This window comes from Sceloporus occidentalis, unplaced genomic scaffold (assembly GCF_023333645.1).
Source record: "Sceloporus occidentalis isolate IW3139 unplaced genomic scaffold, rSceOcc1.0.p SCAF_3, whole genome shotgun sequence".
Lineage (NCBI taxonomy): Eukaryota > Metazoa > Chordata > Lepidosauria > Squamata > Phrynosomatidae > Sceloporus > Sceloporus occidentalis.
This window is the reverse complement of record NW_028316983.1, coordinates 18,756,906-18,778,269: the sequence shown is the minus strand read 5'-3', so window position 1 is coordinate 18,778,269 and position 21,364 is coordinate 18,756,906. Positions and strand designations below refer to the sequence as shown.

General features: G+C 42.2%; 1 protein-coding gene across 4 annotated transcripts in view; it reads left to right on the top strand.

Moving 5' to 3' along the window:
* The window catches only part of LOC149315617 (phosphoenolpyruvate carboxykinase, cytosolic [GTP]), a 31,642-nt gene extending 10,601 nt beyond the window's left edge, over positions 1 to 21,041 (top strand). For 3 of the 4 annotated variants that reach the window (XM_089513753.1, XM_089513754.1, XM_089513752.1), the window contains 5 exons: positions 5,374 to 5,536; positions 12,834 to 13,058; positions 13,142 to 13,273; positions 16,984 to 17,079; positions 18,444 to 21,041. In XM_089513753.1, the coding sequence (XP_089369879.1) occupies positions 5,374 to 5,536; positions 12,834 to 13,058; positions 13,142 to 13,273; positions 16,984 to 17,079; positions 18,444 to 18,898 (1,071 nt within the window). In that variant the 3' untranslated portion in view covers positions 18,899 to 21,041. The remainder of the gene's footprint in view (positions 1 to 5,373; positions 5,537 to 12,833; positions 13,059 to 13,141; positions 13,274 to 16,983; positions 17,080 to 18,443) is intronic. The other variant, XM_089513755.1, reaches the window with a different exon arrangement.
* Positions 21,042 to 21,364: the final 323 nt, after the last annotated feature.

Genomic DNA, 21,364 nt, shown 5'->3' with positions numbered 1-21,364 from the left:
CTGATGAGAAATCTGTACTTAGGGCAAGAGGCTACAGTTAGAACAGAACATGGAGAAATAGAATGGTTCCCAATTGGCAAAAAGGTTAGGCAAGGCTGCATTCTATCACCCTATTTGTTCAACATGTATGCAAAAAAATATAGGAAGAGCATGATTAGACTCAGAAGATGGTGGAGTAAAGATAGCAGGAAGCAACATCACCAATCTAAGATATGCAGATGACACCACACTACTTGTGGAAAACATCACAAACATCAGTTACTAAAGAAGGTCAAGGAAGAAAGTGCAAAGGCAGGCTTACTGTTGAACATAAAACAAAAATAATAACCATGGAAGATATTAATAAATTTAACTTAGATAAGGAGGAAATCGAAATAGTTAAAAGATTTCCCATACCTTGGACCAAACATTGATCAAAATGGAGACTGCAGTCAAGAAGTAAGAAGAAGAGTAGGAATGTGAAGGACAGCCATAAAAGAATCAGCTAATATCCTAAATTGTAAAGATATACAACTAAGCACTAAAGTCAGAATCATCCAAGCTATTATATTCCCCATCACCATGTGAGAGCTGGACAGTGAAGAAAGCTGACTGAAAGAAAATCCACTTATTTGAGATGTGGTGCTGGCAAAGAGCGCTGAGGTTATCATGGATGGCCAAGTAGAGAAACAAGTGGGTCCTTTAACAGATTAATCTGGAACTCTCCCTGAAAGCCAAGATGACCAAACGGAGGCTGTCGTACTTTGGCCACATCATGAGAAGGCATGGCTCACTAGAAATGACGATAATGCTAGGGAAGTTAGAAGGCAGTAGAAAGAGTGGAAGACTGCACACCAGATGAATGGACTCAATCAGGGAGGCCATGGGCTTGAATCTATAGGATCTAAGCAAAGCAGTGGCGGCCAGAAAGTCTTGGAGATGTCTCATCCACAGGGTTGCAGACTCAAGGGCAGTTAACAACAACAAACAATAGCTACAGTCCTTAAAGTCATGCTGGCAGGGGAATTAAGGGAGTTATAGTTAAAAATAGTATATTTTCCAGTGGTAGAAAAATGCTACCATGTTTGACTACTCCTGACAACTAAAAATGCTAAATAGTATGGTTCTGAGAGTATCTAAACAAGAGAAGTTGTTAGTTTGATCTTGTAGATGCTGATTTGTAGATCTCATTTACCATATATACTTGACTATAAGTCAACCTCATGTATAAGTTGAGGGCAGATTTTGGGGCCAAAATTATGGATTTTGATATGACCCAAGGATAAGTTGAGGGCCATGTAATGAAGGATGTAAAGGACAAAGCAAAGGAAAACAATACCAAAAAACCTACAGGCATAACTATTTGTGCTTATAGTAAAGGCTGGATGGATGAAAGTGTAGAAGAGGGTCAGTGCTTCCAGGGCAGATTAAACTTTTTTCGTTTACCAGGGGATAGTTACATATACATATATGCATATGTACATACACATACATATGAGTAAAAGTACAGTATTTACATTTACATTTACATGTATAAGTTGACTCAGGTTTTGGGGGTCAAATTTTTAACCTAAATTTTTAGACTTATACATGAGTATATACAGTATATTTTATTACTTTGTGAAGTACCCAGATACTCAGCCTCCACTTTGTGAATGCAAGTATATATAGCTAGGTTGTAATCCAGTTTTAATGCACCTGAATAATTTGGGGATTTATGTGTATGTTAATTCTTTTAATTCTTCTCCCCACCTTTGAAATATTGAATATCATCCATATTCTGAACACCATTTGAATCCTTTTCTCCCACACTGTATGTTGAATAGTAAGTACCCCTGTGTTCAATGGGGTATACTTACATATAACTGTTTGTATGATTTCAACCTTAGTTAATAAGGTTGAGTCTTTGAAATATCTGGGTCTTTGAAATATCTGCACATTTCTTTGGGTCCTGCCCATAAACATTAAAAATTACAGCAATTGCTATTGCTGCTGCTTTTATTCTAATTTTAAGAAATTGTAAATAGGAATGGGATGGTTTATAATTTTACAAGCATAAGGCAAACAAGTGGAAGAAATAAAAATAACAGGAATTACTTCTTCAGTATATGACAGCAGCAGGAATATTTTTGCTCAAACTTGGAGAGAAGCACTGATGATGAAAGAATGGCTTGTTAAGGTTGCTGAGTTAGCCCAAATGTTGAAGATAATGTGGGTTCTAAAGGATAAGAAACTGAAAACTTTTTGAAAATTGGAAACTCTTTATAGACTTTTTGAGCAATAAAAAAACTAACTATGTAATAATCTGTGAATCTGGTTATTAGTAATTTTAGCACAATAATTTACTTGGATCTGTAAAGGTAGAGTAATATTTTTCTCTCTTTGATTTTAATTTTCATTACAGTGAGGCTTGGGAGGTCAGAACCCTACTATGTATTAGTTGTATGTCCCTTCTCTCTCTCCATCCTCCCTCTTCTCTCTCTTTTTTTTCATTTTTACTTCTCTTTTCCTTCTCCCCACCACTCCATTTTGTAAAATCTTTGTTTGCATTGTAAGTTAGACTGTGTTAAAAATAATGAAAATTATTCTTAAAAAATTACAGCATCAGAAAAGGTTTATGTTAGCGGTAAGAGGCTTACAACTGGTTGGAAACAAGGCAATATATGCAACTGCTAATAAGGACAAGAGGATCTGGGGGGAAAACAATCAATAGTGGAAGCACTGTTACATTTAGGAATCATAAAATAGAGTAGTGTGTGTGTGAAGAAACCAAACAGCACCTTTGAAAGTGTTTTATTTTTGCATCAGCTTTTGCAGATAATAATCAACTTCTTCAGATGCACTTTAGATACTCATAAAAGCTCATACTAATATAAATTAATAAGGAGTTTATATACTACAACTATACTGCATTAGTTCCGTCTTTGCTTGGACTTCATTGCATTACACTGTGGATTTCTTGGTGCTATACTGCTGTTGCATCATTTGAAAACTGATTCTTTTCCGACTTGAAATAATCCATTAATGAGTACTAAACAACTTTAAGTAACCACTTTGATGCAAATGTCTTGTTCTGCTTCACTGTGATACTGGGAGCATAGTAGGCATAGTGGTGTGAATATGGTTTCATTGGTCATCCCTTGGGGGATTCCTCAAGGTTCACCTGCAGGTGAACCTCAGACTACTTCTGATGGTTTGGTTGGGAGGACACCAGGGCTCCCAAGAGTCCCCCAAAAGAACAGCTGTATACTGTCCTCCATTCTCTGGAGTACTTGTTAAAGACATTATTTTAAACTTATATTAAACCTACTGTATATGCTCTACTATGTTGACCTCATGTATAAGTTGAAAGAAGGTTTTGGGGATAAATTTAGGGATTTTGATATGACTCGTGGATATGTCGAGGGTAAAACTCAGGGTGTCAGTACCCTTCCTCCTCCTTCACAGCCCAGATGTTCCCTCTGGAGACAGCTGGGATGGAGAGGAAGCTTGAGGGGTGAGGGCCTGTCCTTCTTCCCCCTCTGCAGCTTGGGGCTTCAGAGGCAAGTGCTTGTCTTCCCTCCTCCTCCGCACCCTGGGTGTCTCCCATGGGGCAGCCTGGACGAGGCTTGGGGGGGATGAGGGCTTGCCTTCCCTCCTCCTCCACTGCCCAGCTGTCCCTTTGGGAGACAGCCAGACTGGGGAAGAGAGTATTATTGTATTGACCTATGTATAAATTGACCCAGGTTTTTTGGCTCAGTTTTTTGGACAAAATATGTTGACTTATATAGGCGTATATATGGCATATTAAATTGTGTAGTTTTTATTTATTTTAATATAAAGGGAGTGGTGAAATAGCACAATTCTGCTGTGATGCTATTGAGGAATAATGTCTAGAGGGGTTCATGGATAATTTAAAGAGTAAATATACAAAAAAATTGAAGAATAATATACAAAAGCAGAACTGGACAAGTGTTGGTTTGTGATGGGGGTATAGAAAAAGCTTAGAAAAAAATGCTGGCAGTGGTGTGCTGTGTGTTCAGCTTCCCAATTTAGGGGGGAAATCGGGGTCCAGAATAGCATAGCTATATTATTGTGCACTTGTGCAGTTATGCCTTCCTGTCTGTTTGGTTTTTTTATATATAAAACCCCCTCACTGCTGGAGCAGAATAGATAGAGCAGAGCAAACAGGATGATGTAAATGGTATTGCCGTGCAAGAAAGCAAACACAAGAACTAATGCCACTGAAGTGTAAACACAGTAATGATGCAAAAGAGTGCATTACCTTTCCGCTACCTTTCTGAGGATGGGAGAAGCTCTTTTCAAGCAGAACAGCCTGAAACAACTAATTAGTATGATAAGCACTATAATTTCAAAAGCGATGCCTGGTTCTTTCACCCTTCCCTTTCCATTATATCCTAAAACAGTTATCCCTTTGAAAATTTCTACAAATCAAAATTGGAAAGGAGGATGCTCTTTTAGTATAATATTGCAAGCGGGAGCCTAAGGCACTGAATTTGGCTATTCCCAGATGAAAAATCACAGCTCAGCCATGTGAGGTATTGCCCACCTGGGAACCTTTGGCAAGCCTCTCTCATTGAGCCTCACACCCTCCAGTTGTTTTATGAGTGCAACTGTACTGGTGAAGCTGATTTGTAAGAACTTCTGAAATAATGGGATTTTTTAGCTCTGTACAGATCCATAATCCCCAAGGCACCACTGTATCCCCGGTTAAGTGCAGTGTTCATAACACAGAAGATTTGAACTGCTCTGGTTTTTCCAGTTCACCGTGTACCAGCGCAAAAAATGTGGTGGGAAGGGCAAGAGGGGGAAATGGATTTAGTGAATCCTATTGGGACATTTGGCAGTATATAAAGTTGTTGTGCTCCCACTGGGACTAGGCTAGGGCTTCTCTAACTGTATATTTAAATGTTTGAAAGTAATATATTTAAATTTTTGAAAGCTCCTTGGCAGTGTCCAGAATATTTGACTGGCTGAGAGGATCCTGATTCAAAACCTCATTGAGTCATGAATCTCAGTCTTTCTGTCTCAGCCTAATCATACATGTAAATGTAGACTGCCTAGAGCAATGTAATTTCAGAAAGGACAGGAGGAAAAGATAATAAATAAATTATCAATAAAGTATAATTAAACCAGAGCATACATTTTAGTTAAGAAATTCATTATCTGAAGATATTAACATTTCATATACAATTTTATATTCTAAAATCTAAACTTGTATTTCTTCCATGCTACTTTGTATAAAAAGAAAATTAAATAATGGGTTCACTCTTCTGTTTGAAAAAGGTCAACGATCAAGGGTAATTGGTTAGCAGGCAATACTTCAAATTCCTTAATGTTGTTATTACATATTGCGTGATATGCTTATGGTGTTTGTGCTTTTTTTAAAAACAGATCTTAGGCATCACAAACCGAGAGGGTGAAAAGAAATACTTTGCTGCAGCTTTCCCTAGTGCATGTGGAAAAACCAACTTGGCCATGATGAATCCAACTCTGCCAGGATGGAAAATTGAATGCGTTGGGGATGATATTGCTTGGATGAAATTTGATGACCAAGGTACCGATTACATTTTATAGCATTCATATGGAAATTGAAATGGTTGTGGGATCCAGTCAAAATTTTATAGAAAACCAAAGCAGCCTCTCCTCAACAGTTTTTTCTGGATCTGGTAGAACTGCTGGTGGGTGGGAAAGGGAACAGTCTCACTTTCCCACCTCTCCAGCAGAGCCACCAGATCCAGAAGGCATCCTTTTCTTCCGATGTGTCACTCAGTGGCATCTGCACCCCCTGCTTCCCCTAATGATGCTCTGTACCAAAGGTTTGGGTATAATTTCCTGGTTCCTCTGTTTCTCGCTGTTAAAGTCAATTTTTGATTTCACCATATTGGACTCTACTTATAATTTTTAAAAAGGGTTTCCATATCATGCAATAGCAAGTATAACCTTGTAAAATGGCCCAAACCAAACTAAATGCATTGAGTAAAATCTGAAAACATGCTGGAAGAATCATATGTTGCATCGCTGACATGGTAGCAAAGATAATTCAGGATAATTTCTCTGGATCAAAAAGAAACTGAAAATGTTTGTGTGACTAAAGTCTGGGGGACCCATTGTTTTCCATGAACCCAGAATGTCGAATTAAACAGAGACATTCCCAATTAATCCTCTGTCATCCCACTTTTTAAGCTGTTTTTAAGATGTCTCAGTTCTTCCTCCCATTTCCCTCTTCTTTCTCAGTTTACTTCAAATGCTGCAAAATGAGTTTAAAATTAAAAAAGTCATTTGCACTCGGTTAACTCACTGGGGAGAGAGGAGAAGAGAGGAGGGACAGAATCTTGCCCTTCCCTTATATTCAGGCAAGAACGAACTGTTGCAGTCTCTTCTGTCTACTCTTTAGTAACTTTTACCATCTTAACCGCACTTCAGTATTGTTTGGCTACATGTGTCCCAGTTTTCATCTGTCAAATCTTGGAGGGTATGGTTTTCAGGAAATTATCAGATGGTAGAAAATATTTTTCTTGTTCTCAGACTCATAGAATCATAGAATCATAGAGTTAGAAGAAACCGCAAGGGCCATCCAGTCCAACCCCCTGCCATGCAGGAAATCTAAATCAAAGCATCCCCAACAGATGGCCATCTAGCCTCTGTTTAAAGACCTCTAAGGAAGGAGACTCCACTACACTCCGAGGGAGTGTGTTCCACTGTCGAACAGCCCTTACTGTCAGGAAATTCCTCCTAATGTTGAGGTGGAATCTCTTTTCCTGGAGCTTGCATCCATTGCTCCCGGTCCTAGTCTCTGGAGCAGCAGAAAACAAGCTTGCTCCCTCATCAATATGACATCCTTTCAAAGATTTAAACAGGGCTATCATATCACCTCTTAACCTTCTCTTCTCCAGGCCAAACATCCCCAGCTCCCTAAGTCGTTCTTCATAAGGCATGGTTTCCAGACCTTTCACCATTTTGGTCGCCCTCCTTTGGACACGCTCCAGTTTCTCAATGTCCTTTTTTAATTGTGGTGCCCAGAACTGGACACAGTATTCCAGGTGGGGCCTGACGAAGGCAGAATAGAGTGGCACTATTACTTCCCTTGATCTAGACCAGGGGCAGGCAACCTTTTTGACCCGGGGGCCGGGTTGCTGTCCCTCAGACAACTGGGGGGGGGGGCAAAGTCAAAATACTGGGGGGCTGCGTGCCGGGGGTGGATCTTCCACCCTCCAGGGGCGGAGCCACATGCCGCCGGCAGAGCCTCCGGCCTCTGGGGCGGGGCTTTCTCTGCTCCCTTTCCCGACCTCCAGTTGTCTGAGACACAGCTAGAAGTGAGGGCGGATTGGGAGAGGGGGTGACAGGCGTGTGCCTGCTCCTCCTGCCCTTCCTTGGCCCCCAGATGCCCCTCAGAGACAGCTGGGGACCAGTAAGAGCCCGTGAGGGGCAGGAGCAATAGTTGCGCGGCCCCTGCTCCTTTCCTCGGGGCTTTGCCAGGCCTGAGGTGTCCTCCGAAGGACACCTCAGGTCTGCCAAAGCCCCGTGGGGAGGAGGAGGAGAACGAGGCCGGCGGCCCCTGCTCCTTTCCTCGGGGCTTTGCCAGGCCTGAGGTGTCCTCCGGAGGACACCTCAGGTCTGCCAAAGCCCCATGGGGAGGAGGAGGAGGCGTGTACCTGCCCTCTCCTCCTTGGTCCTTTCCTTCCATCGAATGGGCTCCAAGGGGCCCTTTCGGCCGAAGGGGAGGGCTTGGGCACCCGTCCCAGGCCCTTCCCTTCGGCTCTTCCCTTCGGCCGAAAGGGCTCCTAGGGCTTGGGCAGGCTGCCTCCTGGGCTCCTTCACGGCCCTTGCAGCCCCAGGCCTCTCTCTCCGGAGGGAGGCCTGGGGCTGCATGGGCCGCGACGGAGCCCCGGAGCGGCAGGCCGCCTCCGCGGGCTCCTTCTCGGCCTCTGTGGAGGCTGCAGCCTCCACAGAGGCAGAGAAGGAGAGAGGAGGCCAGCGGCGGCAGCCCCGCAGGCTCTTTCTCGGCCTCTGCGGAGGCTGCGGCCTCCACAGAAGCCAAGAAGGAGGGAGGAGGCCGGTGGCGGCGGTCTCCTACAGGCCCGCTGCAGCCCCTGGGCTCCGGCGACCGCAGCAGGCCTCCTACAGGCCCGTTGCCAATTTTTCTTCAAAAATGGTGGCAAAGTTTCGCGCGACCTTTCCCGTCCTGCCCCACAGAGCAGCGCGGAAGCGGGGGTGGCAATCTTCGGCAGGACCGGGCTGGGGACAATCCAAAGGCCTTGCCGGGCTGGATCCGGCCCGCGGGCTGGGGGTTGTCGACCCCTGATCTAGACACTATACTTCTATTGATGCAGCCTAAAATTGCATTGGCCTTGTTAGCTGCCGCATTGCACTGTTGACTCATGTTCAACTTATGGTCTACTTGGACTCCTAGATCCCTTTCACATGTAGTTTCATTCAGCCAGGTGTCCCCCATCCTATATCTGTGCATTTCATTTTTCCGCCCTAAGTGCAGTACCTTACATTTCTCTGTGTTGAATTTCATTTTGTTAGCTTTGGCCCAGTTTTCTAGTCTGTTCAGGTCATTTTGAATCTTGATCCTGTCCTCTGGAGTATTAGCTATTCCTCCTAATTTGGCGTCATCTGCAAATTTGATAAGTATGGCCCCAATTTTGTCCTCCAAGTCATTGATAAAGATGTTCAATACCACTGGCCCCAGGACAGAGCCCTGTGGCACCCCACTGGTCACTTCTCTCCAGAATGAAAAGGAGCCATTGTTGAGCACCCTTTAGGTTTGGCCGGTCAACCAATTATAAATCAATGTAATGGTTGCCTTGTCTAGCCCACATTTTACAAGCTTGTTTGCAAGAATATCATGGGGAACTTTGTCAAAGGCCTTACTGAAATCAAGGTATACTATATCCACAGCATTCCCTTCATCTAACAAGCTGGTAATTTTATCAAAAAAAGAGATCAGATTTGTCTGGCATGACTTCTTTCTCTGAAACCTGTGTTGACTTTTTGTGATTATGGCATTGCTTTCTAGATGTTCACAGAATCTCTTTTTAATGATCTGCTCTAGAATCTTTCCTGGTATAGATGACAGACTAACTGGACGATAATTGTTTGGATCATTTCCCCCCTTTTTGAAGATGGGGAAACGTTTGCCCTCCTCCAGTCTGCTGGGACTTCTGTTCTCCAGGAGTTTCAAAGATTATTGCCGATGGCTCTGATATTACATTTGCCAGTTCTTTTAATACCCTTGGATGTAGTTCATCTGGTCCTGGCGACTTATATTCGTTTAGATTAAACAGGTATTCCTGTACTATCTTTTTACTTATTCTATATTGAAATTCCTCTTTTCTGTCCTCTGCTCCATTTTCCTGAGGTTGAGCACCCTTTGCCTTTTCTGAGAAGACTGTAGCAAAAAGGTGTTGAGTAATTCTGTCTTTTCTCTATCCCCTGTTAGCATTTTGCCATCTTCTGCACACAGTGGACCTACCATTTCCTTCTTCTTGCTTTTGCTGTGGACATATCCAAAAAAATCTTTTTTGTTGTTCTTAACCTCTCTAGCAAGCCTAAGTTCATTCTGTGCTTTGGCTTTTCTGACTTTACCCCTACACAGGCTCGCTATTTCTTTGAATTCCTCTTTGGTGATTTCCCCATGTTTCCATTTCTTATACATGTCCCATTTAGAACTTAGCTCAGTTGAAAGTTCTTTAGTCATCCATCCTGGTTTCTTGAGACATCTCCTATTTTTCTTCCTCATTGGAATTGTTTGAAATTGTGCCTTCAGTATCTCCAATTTAAGAAACTCCCATCCATCTTGAACTCCCTTCTCTTTTAGTATTGCTGACCATGGGATCACACCCAGTATTTCTTTAAGTTTACTAAAATTGGCTCTCCTGAAGTCTAGAATGCGTGTCTGACTATGCCTGGCTTCTCCTTTCCATTGTATAACAAACTCCAGGAGAACATGGTCACTTCCACCTAAGGATCCCACCACTTGCACCCCTTTAACTATGTCATCCCTGTTGGTTAGGATCAGATCCAAAATAGCTGATCCCCTTGTTGCCTCTTCCACCTTTTGGACAATGAAGTTGTCTCCAAGGCAAGTGAGGAATTTGCTAGACCTTGAGGCTTTGGCTGAGTTTGCCTTCCAGTAAATATTAGGATAGTTGAAGTCACCCATCACTACTACATCTCTCCTTTCTGAATGTGTGGTCATCTGTTCTAGAAAGACATCATCCAATTCCTCAGTCTGACTTGGGGGTCTATAGTAGACTCCCACAATAACATCCCTGTTGTTTCCCTCCCCTTTAATTTTTATCCAGATGCTCTCCACCTGGCTTCCAGTTTTTATGTCCTGGATCTCTTCACTAGTGTAAAATTTCCTGACATATAATGCTATTCCTCCTCCTTTCCTGTTTGGCCTATTTCTCTTATAAAGGTTATACCCCTCTATTTCTACATTCCAATCATGAGACTCATCCCACCAGGTTTCAGTGAGGCCTATTATATCATATTTGCTTTGTTGTGCTAGGAGTTCATCTTGCTTATTTCCCATGCTCTGTGCATTAGTATAGAGACATCACAGACCATGGGTCCCCTTTACTTGCTGCCTGAGCAGGGTTTTTTTTTTTTTTTTGCCTCCCACTTTTGGGTCTTTGCACTGTTTGTCTTATTCCCTCTATGACAGTTTGACTATTTTCTCCAGCCCTTTTCCCTTCCAGAATATTGTTTCCCTCCCCCACATAACTCAGTTTAAAGCCCTCCTGATCAAATTCTTGAGACTATTGGCAAAAATGTTTTGCCAACTGGTGTGAGATGCAACCCATCCCTTGCCAGAAGTCCATCCTCATGGAACTGCAGCCCATGGTCCAAGAATCCAAACTGTTCTTGGTGGCACCATCTACAGAGCCAGTTATTTACATCCGCTATTTTCTTCTCCCTTCCTGGACCATGCCCTTCACCTTGGAGAAGAGATGAGATGACAACCTGTGCATCCATCTCTTTCAACTTCCTACCCAAAGCCTCATAATCCCTTATGATATTCTGAAGGTTGTGCCTTGCAGTATCATTGGTTCCTACCTGAACCAAAAGAAAGGGATAATGGTCAGTAGGCTTGACAAGCACCCTTCCCGAGACATCTTGTCAGGCCCACATCCCTCCTCCAAGGCTTAGCAGCAGCTGTTCCCTTTGGTGGAGCTCTCTGGGTCCCCTGCTCTGTCCCTGAGGTCTGTCCCTACTGCTGTTCCTCAAAGCAGATTTTATATATGAGACATAAATTCCTTTAGTTTAAAGTTATTCCCTTTTCCATTTTTTTCTTCATGTCTGTCGGACAGTAATACGATTTTAAGTGAATATTGCTTATATCAGATTTACATCCATTGATAGCCAAGCAGCGCTTACAACTAGGTCTGTACTGCAAAGATGCATTTAAACTTGTATTTAATTGCTTTGCATTTTTTTAGTGTTTGGTGTGAAGAAATGCTTTGCCTGAAGTGTATGTTAATTCATAATTCTACTGAAAAAATTCCCTGCAAAACTGTACATATTTGGGAATGGCTTATTTTTTAGCCTTTTAAAATCCATCATACTGAACTGTGTATGAGTGGAAAGTCATGTCAGTTTCAGAAATTTCTTTTCACCAGACTCCACAGGACCTAACATGACCAGGAGAAAACCTTATCAGTTTCATGGCTGTAAAAAACATTACCCATCCACCTTTTTCCCTGCCACCATTTCCACTGCTGCATCAAGATGGAGGAAAGGGAATAATTGATCCCCTTCCCATCTCAAAGGCATGTAAATACTCTAACAGAGTTATACTTTCATTTTAGAAAAAAGAAACTGTCAAGGTATCACATAAGACTTTCTCCCACTTTTGTGAATGTTTCTCAGCAGGAAAGGAAATGACAACGGGGCTGGGATACCTATGAGATTGCATCCAAATCTTAGTCATACTTAAGGTGTGGGAACATCGCCTGCTCTCCCTGGAGGAAGTGTGGTGACATTTAAAGTGGGAGTAGCACATCTTGTGAATGTATGTAATGTGCATTAACGGGAGCAAGGAAAAGCTCCTGAGTGATAATTAAATAACCTTAAATGGGTGTATAATTTTGGCATTACAGAAAAACTGATATTGGGGAAGAGAGATGTGAAAATCTGTCAGTTTTCCCCCCATATTAAAATAGTTTAAACCTTAGGTACTTTCTTTCTTTTATAGCAATTTGTCAATTTTGGTAAATTCTTCAAAAATGAATTAAAATGATATTGTCCCAGACTTTGCATGAACTGAATCCATCAGGTATAGCTCTTTGTAGCATGGAGGGTTGCTGTGTGGGTCTACTTGGATGCTGTATGAGTGTACAGAATGAGGAGCCTGAAACAAACCGGGGGGGGGGGTGGGGGGCTCCCAGAACTGGATATAGGGATGGTGAAGCTACACAGGGTTTGAATCCAATTTTAAATGTGAATCCCAAGGTGCTGAACCTGTTTGGGAGACTAGGGATGGATCTTCACAGCAGAACTGCCATGGCTGAATGCTATGGGATTCTAGGATTTGTATTCTGGTGAGATATTTAGCCTTATCTATCAGAGAGGTTGCTGCCACAACAAACTACAAATCCCAAGATTCCCTAGGATGGAGCCATGACAGTTAAAGTGGTGTCAGACTGCATTAATTCTGAAGTGTAGCAGCACCCAGGGTTGGTCACCTTGAATAACTCCTTTAGAACTTGGACTGAAATTCAGAACAAGTTCACCATCTTGCTGTCATGGAACACACCAGCAATCACTGAATGGTAACTGTGTGTGTGTGTGTTTGCATAACATGGTATCTGAAGCTCCTGACATTTTTACAATCCACATAGGTAATTTGAGAGCAATCAATCCAGAGAATGGCTTTTTTGGAGTTGCTCCTGGTACATCACTGAAAACCAACCCCAATGCTATGAAGACGATTCAGAAGAACACCATCTTCACCAATGTAGGGGTAACCAGTGATGGAGATGTCTATTGGGAAGGCATTGATAAACAGCTTGAACCAGGAGTGACACTCATGTCATGGAAAAACAAAGAATGGACTGTCAAGAATGGTACGAATAATTGTGGGGGAAACCTGGTCTTTTAGTTCAATGAGGCAATGGTAAAATCTGTATTTAATGCTGTATTTGTCCAGAGGAACCTTGTGCACACCCAAATTCCCGATTCTGCACTCCTGCCAGCCAGTGCCCAATTATTGATCCTGCCTGGGAGGCTCCTGAAGGAGTACCAATTGAGGGGATCATATTTGGAGGACGGAGACCTGAAGGTAAGAATTTCCAGAGAGATCTACCTAGCAAGCAAACCACTGCACTATTCTGTAATGTAAACATGTAGGGAATTGCACTGGAGGGACCAAAGACTGTAAACCAGCTTTCTGGGTTGCATGTATGCCCAGGGCTACATGTAGCCTATTTCTGCCTTGAATTTCACTGTATCATATGGACACATAACATTATAAATTAAATTGAAACCTAAGGGGGCATTAGAGACTTGTACCTAGCTACAAGTGATGGTGTCTTTCCCTCCCTTGCTTTCCCATCTATCTCACATAGTTCTGCACTTGCTTAGCTATGAATATGATACAGATTCTCACTCCTCCCCTCTTGCCTTCTTTCTACAAGATTTGAAAAAAAATATTTAGGTATAAAGCATGCTCTGTCTCAGAGATGTAGCACATTTGGGCTTCCATATATTGGAGCGAACTGCAACCCTCATCAGCCCTAGCCATCATAGTTCATTGTGAGGGATAATGGAAGTTGTAGTCCAACAACATCTAGAGAGCTTCAAATACAACCTTCATTAAGGTTGCATTGTATTTCATTACTGTTATGAACACTTTGTTGTTGTTATGTGCCATCAAGTCATTTCTGGTTTATGGTGACCTCTAAGGCAAACCTATCATAGGGTTTTCTTCACAAGATTTGTTCAGAGGAGGTTTGCCATTGCCTTCCCCTGAGGCTGAGAGAGTGTGACTTGCCCAAGGTCACCTAATGGGTTTCATGACCAAGCTGGGAATCAAACTCTGGTCTCCAGAGTCATAGTCCAACACTCAGCCACTACACTATGTTGGCTCTTATTGTGTTGCACTTGTTTGTTGTCTTTTTTAGAAGTCAATCTTCAAAAATATTTTTTTTTAAAAAAAAGTTGTTTAAGAAGGTGGGGGAAAGCAAATCCATGATTGTTGCAATAATGAGCTAGTCAGGAGGTAAGCCAGTTGTATTAGATGTTGGCAACATGCAGCTGAAATGAACCATACGGCTGCCATTTTCTACTACATAGAAGGACACATGCTCTTCCCCTGTTGCAACGCATGAAATTGTGTGCACACACACTGCTTCCAAAGGCCACCAGTGAGCACTCCACAGAACCTTCTAGATATAGATTCTTTCTCCCACTTTCCTACTGCTCATCAGTAGCTTTAGAGAGAGAGGCTGTTGCTAATGTAAATCTTCTTCCAGGACTCCTTAAGGCAGGGATGGTAGCCTCCTTATTGAGGTGTTTACATGGCCTGATAAGATTAGATAAACCTTCAGAGATAAAGCTTTTACTGGTGCACCACCTACAGCATTTCCTACACAGGGATAACCTAGCCACATTAGTCCACACACAGGTAATGTTCTGATTAGAATACTGCAATGGGCTCTATATGGGGCTGCCCTTGGAGAAGACTTATAAGCTCCAGCTAGTTCAAAATAAAGAAACAAGACAGATGACAGGCATACTATATAGATAACATCTGTATTGGCCGCTGCTTTGTTACTGGATTAAATTCAAGGTCATCACCGCGCTTGTAGAAAGCGTGGCATGAGTCCTTCCTAAATCTTCGCTTGCAAAGAAAAGCCAGAGAAAAATTCAAGGTACTGGTGATGATATTTAAAACCCTCTAAATACTTGAAGGCATGCTTCCCACTATATATACCTTTCTTGGAACTGAAGTCTGAAGAAAATGCTCTTCTCTGTTTTTCAACCATGGGGGCAATATGCTGTGGTAGGACATAGGAGATGGTCCTCTCCTCTGTTGCATCACAACTATGGAATTCCCTCCCCTTGGACCAGCATTGCTATCTTTCTGGTTCCAAGTTAAGCCATGCCCTTTTTAAGTAATGGGCTGGATGAGGGAAAACCGACTAAAGCTAAATCCAGAGAAAACGGAGGTACTCGTGATAGGTTCCCCTGGTCCAGGAATGGCGGTGGTTCCACCTGTCCTGAACGGGGTCACGCTCCCTGTGAAGGACTCCGTGCGCAGTCTGGGGGTGCTTCTTGACTCGTCCCTTCACCTGACTGCTCAGGTGAATGCGACGGTCAAGAGCACCTGTTATCAGCTTCGGCTTCTTCGCCAGCTGCGCCCATACCTGACCCAGAGGGACCTTGAAACTGTGGTACATGCCCTGGTAACCTCGAGATTGGATTTCTGCAATGGGCTCTACATGGGACAGCCCTTGTACCTAACCCGGAAGCTTCAACTGGTGCAGAACATGGCTGCCAGGCTGGTCACTGGCATATCCAGGGCCAGCCATATAACACCGGCTCTAAAGGACCTCCATTGGCTGCCCATTTGCTTCCGGGCGCAATACAAGGTGCTGGTAATGACCTATAAAGTCCTAAATGGCTTGGGCCCAGGTTACCTGAAGGACCGCCTCTCCCCATACATTCCGCCTCGCACCCTCAGAACATCTGGGCAGCAACTCCTTAGGGTTCCCGGGGCGAGGTTATCCTCCACTTCCAGGAGGTCTTTCTCCATCGCCGCCCCGGCCCTTTGGAACACGCTGCCCATAGAGCTCCGCTCAGTCACCTCCCTGGCCCAATTCAAGCGGGAGCTGAAGACCCACCTGTTTGGCATCGCATTCCCCGATTAGTCCTTATAAGCCCCCCCCGCCATATGACCGCACAGGCAATGGGTATCTAACCGGGGGCATTTATTGTTGTTTTTTATGTAGTTTGTATTTTAACCTTGTATATGGAAACCTTTATGTAATTTCTTATTGTTGTGAACCGCCCTGATCTTTGGAAGGGCGGTATATAAATAAACCATTTATTATTTATTATTTATTAAAATTAAAAACCTTTAGTGATTTTATAAACCTTGTGCTTTAAATGTGCGCATTATTGTTTATGTTGTGTGCCTTCAAGTAATTTCTTACTTATGGCGACCCTAAGATGACCCTGTTGTGGGATTTTCTTGCCATGATTTGTTCAGAGGAGTTTTGCCACTGCCTAACCCTGAGGCTGAGAGCAAGTGACTTGCCCAAGGTCACTCAGTGGGTTTCATGGCCAAGCAGGGCATCAAACCCTGGTCTCCACAGTCGTAGTCAAATGCTCAAACCACTTGATTCACTAAATGGTTTTTATTTTTTTAATAGTCTTTATAAGTTTTATATAATAAAATCATTCCATAATAGAATTACAAATGAAATCATGTTTTTGTTCTCTTATCTTAATAGAGTTTCCTCAATCTTCCTTGAGTTCTTGGAATTTCAAAATACTAAATGGTTTTTAATGTGGCCTTTTGGATTGTTTTAAACTGTTGTCATGTTTAGTAAGTTTTCATGTTATTTAAACCATTTTATTGTTTCAGTCTGGAATTGTTTTATTGATTCTTGTTTGACCTGTAGGCAGATGGTTTGAGCATTGGATTATGGCTCTGGAAAAATCCCAGCTCGGCCATGAAAACCCAGTAGGAGACCTTTGGCAAGTCACATTCTCTCAGCTTCAGAAGACAATGGAAAACACCCTCTGAAGAAACCTGCCAAGAAAATCCCATTATAGTGTCACCATAAATTAGAAGGCACACAACAACAGATATATTTTAGTAAACTAAATACACAGTAACAAGGAAGGAAATGCTGTAATTTTCTAATTTACAAACTATAAATGTTGGTGGCAGGGCTGCTGCTGTAGTGATGTTTATGAAATAAGCTCTGTTATGTGCGTAGGACCACTGACCATTAAATGTTGTGCCTCCTTCCTTCTCTCCAGGTGTTCCTCTGGTCTATGAAGCCTTCAACTGGCAGCATGGAGTATTCATAGGTGCGACAATGAGATCAGAAGCAACAGCTGCCGCTGAGCATAAAAGTAAGTCCAAATAAAAGTATGCCTTTCCATTTAAACAGCAGAACCTATAAACTTTCACATGGAACTGTTAACAGTTTCTTTTCCCTCTCTTTCTTATTATAAATATATTTAGGTAGTGGTCTGAACTGTGTAGTGTAAGAATGGGATGGCAGGTAGTGTAAACCCTTGCTGGTGGGAAAGAAAATAATTTATTACTTTTGACTTGACACTTCTGGGAAAAGTCTGCATTTAGGTCGCACAAAAAATGCACAGATATGGATGGGGAATACTTGACTTAAAAGCAGTACATGTGAAAAGGACCTGGGAACTATTGTGGTACATGATCCAGAAGTGTGATACTACAGCAAAGAACACAAATAATATTTTATCTTGCATTAATAGAACCATGGTTTCCAAGTCAAGATAAGTGATAGATCCATTATATTCTGTGCTAGACAGGCTTCATCTGGATACTATGGCCTGTTACAGACAGCCAAAATAAAGCTGCTTCGAGTCACAGTGGAGATATGGTGTTTCAATGATGCATGTATCCTAAGAGTCCAGAAGTTGCACCAAAGCCACACTCTAGCCCTAAAGACTGGAGCGTGGCTTTGGTGTGACTTCTGGACTCTTAGGACGCATGCATCATTGAAACACCATACCTCCACTGTGACTCGAAGCAGCTTTATTTTGGCTGTCTGTAACAGGCCTATGTTTAGTTTTGGGCACCTCATTTTAGGAAGGATATAGTTAAGTTGGAGTGAGTTCAGCGAAGAGAAATAAGGATAAGAGGTATAGAGAACACAGCCTGTTTGTTTGTTTGTTTGTTTGTTTGTTGGGTTTCCAATACAAGGAAAGTTGGGATACTGGATATTGGATTTCCAGTATGAGGAAAGCTTGAGGGACTTGGGCAAGTTCAGCCAAGTGGAAAATAGACTGAGAGGTGACATGACTACACTGTTTAAATATCTCAAGGGCTGTCACAGAGAGAAGGGGACAGGCCTGTGCTCTGTTGCTCCAAAGGGTAGCTCTAATGGTTTGAAGTTACAAGAGAGTAGTTTTCAAGTGAACTTTAGAATGAACTTTTTCACAGTTCTACCAATTACCTAGAAAGCTGTGTGTGTGTGGAGGTCTCTTTGTCTGGATATCTCCAAAAAAAAAAAAAAAAAAAAAAAAAAAAAAAAAAAAAAGTCCAGAGAGCTACCTACTGGGGATGATCTAGCTGGATTTCTTGAGCTGATCAAGGGGTTGTTTTGGTTTCCCTATGATTCTATGACTTCTGTGATACTGTTCAAAACACAGAGATGTGTATCAGTTGATTGTAGAAATGATGTTTCTCTGAATGTGGGTTAGTCTCTCATACCATTTTCATGTCTTTCATACAGGTAAGGTAATCATGCATGACCCTTTTGCCATGAGACCCTTCTTTGGTTACAACTTTGGCCAGTATCTCGCCCACTGGCTCAGCATGGCCCATCGGCCTGGTGCAAAACTGCCAAAGATCTTCCATGTCAATTGGTTCCGGAAAGATAAGCAAGGAAAATTCCTGTGGCCGGGATATGGTGAGAATTCTCGTGTGCTGGAATGGATGTTCAACCGAATCCAAGGAGAGGACTGTACTCAGCTCACTGCCATTGGCTATGTCCCGAGTGACACGGGCTTGAACTTGAAAGGCTTGGAAGGCATCAACATGCAAGAACTGTGTGATGTTTCCAAAGACTTCTGGGAAAAGGAGGTAGAAGAGATCAAGAAATACTTTGAAGAGCAAGTAAATGCTGACCTTCCCTATGAGATGGAACGAGAGCTTCTTGCACTGGAGCAAAGAATAAAACAGATATAAAAAGCAGCTAGAGCAGAGTATTTAGATTGCTCTGGACTTGGAAAGGGAGGGGGAAAATAAATAAATCTCAGCCATGCATTGCCTATGGACTTGAAGCTCAAAAGTGCCAAGATTGGCAGAAAGATTTGACCAGGACTGTCACATGTAAAGACTGATTGTATAGCTTCCAACATTTCACAAATGAAAACTGGGACACATGTGGCCAAAAAATATCAGAGTGTGGTCAAGATGTTATTGATAAACATTATTTAAAAAGTTATTGATGAAGAACAACAGTGAAGCTAGGCCAAGCAGCAGGAGCAGTTTGCTTTTGCCTGAGCTTACTAGGAAGATAACAAGTCTACTCCTCCTCTCCTCTCCTCTCCTCTCCTCTCCTCTCCTCTTGTGTTAATTGCCTTCATACTACTTTTGCACCTTAAATTAATTTTGCTGAAATTGAAGTAAGTTGAGAAATGGTGAAAGAGGAAAGAGAAAGTGGGACACTTTTTAAAAGCAGCTGAAAAAGTGGGACAGCAGCAGATAAATCAGGACTGTTCTTGCCAAATCAGGACAACTAGAGGGTATGTAATTATAGTTCACCGTTTTTTAGACTTCACTTGATGAGCGATTGAAGCAGTTGTTATGAAGCTTTCTTTCGTGGTAAGCTTCCCTCCACAGATAAATACTGTACTCATGCTGGGAAGAAAGGTATCCCAGGATAGCTGATTTTCACCTGTAATATACATGAGTGTTCCTCAGTGTGGGTACTTTCCTTCCTTCCATCTCTATTAACTTTATTGTAGCAAGTAAAAAAAATCTTCACTGCAGTTAGTAGGAAGGCAAAGAATCAGAGCTTTAAAATGTATATATATATATTTTTGGACTACTGTTCCCAGAGTTCTCCAGCCAGCATGGCCACTGTCTGGGAGATTGTGGAAGTTGTAGTTCAGTTAATAATAATAATAAATTTCATTTATATACCACCCTGTGGCGAACCAATCCGGGCGGTTTACAACATTAAAATAACATACAGCATAAAAACAATATATTTCCCTCCCCCCTTAAAAAGTTATTAAACTGCATATCTAAATTAAAACCACAATAACTAGTTAAAACAACAATACATTAAACAAAATAATACCAACCGATAAACCACTGCAACTTCAGTTCTAAAGAAAAGAAAAGGGGGCATTGGAGACATTACTGAGGAGGGGGGAGATCCTGAGATCCGGATATTTTAGTCAGGGAAGGCCTGCCTGAAGAGATCCGTCTTGACAGCCTTTTTGAAGCTGTCCAAAGATGTTAATTGACGGATCTAGTCCGGCAGGTCGTTCCAGAGCCTGGGGGCGACAGCAGAAAAAGCCCTCCGGGAGGTCGCCGCAAACCTCGATTTTTGAGGCTGCCACAAGTTCCTCCCAGAGGACCGGAGAGAGCGGGAAGGATTGTATGGGAAGAGGCAGTCTCTGAGATAGCTTGGACCCAAGCCATTTAGGGCTTTAAAGGTAATAACCAACACCTTGTACTGGGCCTGGAAACCAATAGGCAGCCATTGGAGGGACCTCAGAACCAGAGTGATGTGGTCCCTTCAGTTTGTGTGTCTATGTAAGTTTATCCAAGTTCTGGATAAAATCAACTATCCACCCCACCCTGCCATTTCTTCATTCTGATTTAGCACTTCCCAAAACTAGATAAAAATATCATACCGTTCAACCATTGGCCATGTTTATAATTTGCATGTGACATATATGTTATAAATGTTATATGTTATAAATGCCATGTAATCTCAAAAGTATCTTCAGCTATTTCATCTGTATTATTTCACAGAGCTTAGAGAACTTAATTTTTGGACTGTGACTCTCAGAGGGCCTCAGCCTGGGGAAATCTGGGAGAAACAGTCCAAAAAGTTTAACGTGGTTCACAGGACTGAAGAAAAATATACTAAAGAAGACGAAGAAAGAATTTCACCTGATATAAGGCTCTTCTTGTATTTTGAGCCGATTCTGAATAGCTGTGCAAATGTAGGTGTTATTAGAACAGAGAAATGAAGCAGAAGTGTGTCAATGAGAATGTGGTATTCTTTTTGCTGTTTTGCTAAAACTTTTGGATATTTTCTCTCTAACTGGACTTTGAAAAGCATTATTATGTATTCCATGTTACAAGTAAATTTTCCTTGAACAAACCTGATGCTTCTATTATAACAGTGCCTCCTGATGATAAGACCCCTCTCCCCTCAGCTGGCTGGGTATCTCGTGGCTTTTTATTCCAGCTTTGAAAGTGGCATCCATTCTAAAAAGTCTGCAAATATTTGTTCAGCAAAAAGGAATCATTTTGATTGCCAGAATGAACTCATTCCAATCTTTTCTTCTCCACAAGAACAAATAGATACTGGTGTGAGTCAAGAGCTGGCCTTCAGAACATGTTAGGAGAGGTCACGTAATCTGAATGGTATATTTTAAGGACTTTCTGTTTGATGGTATCTGCTGTTTC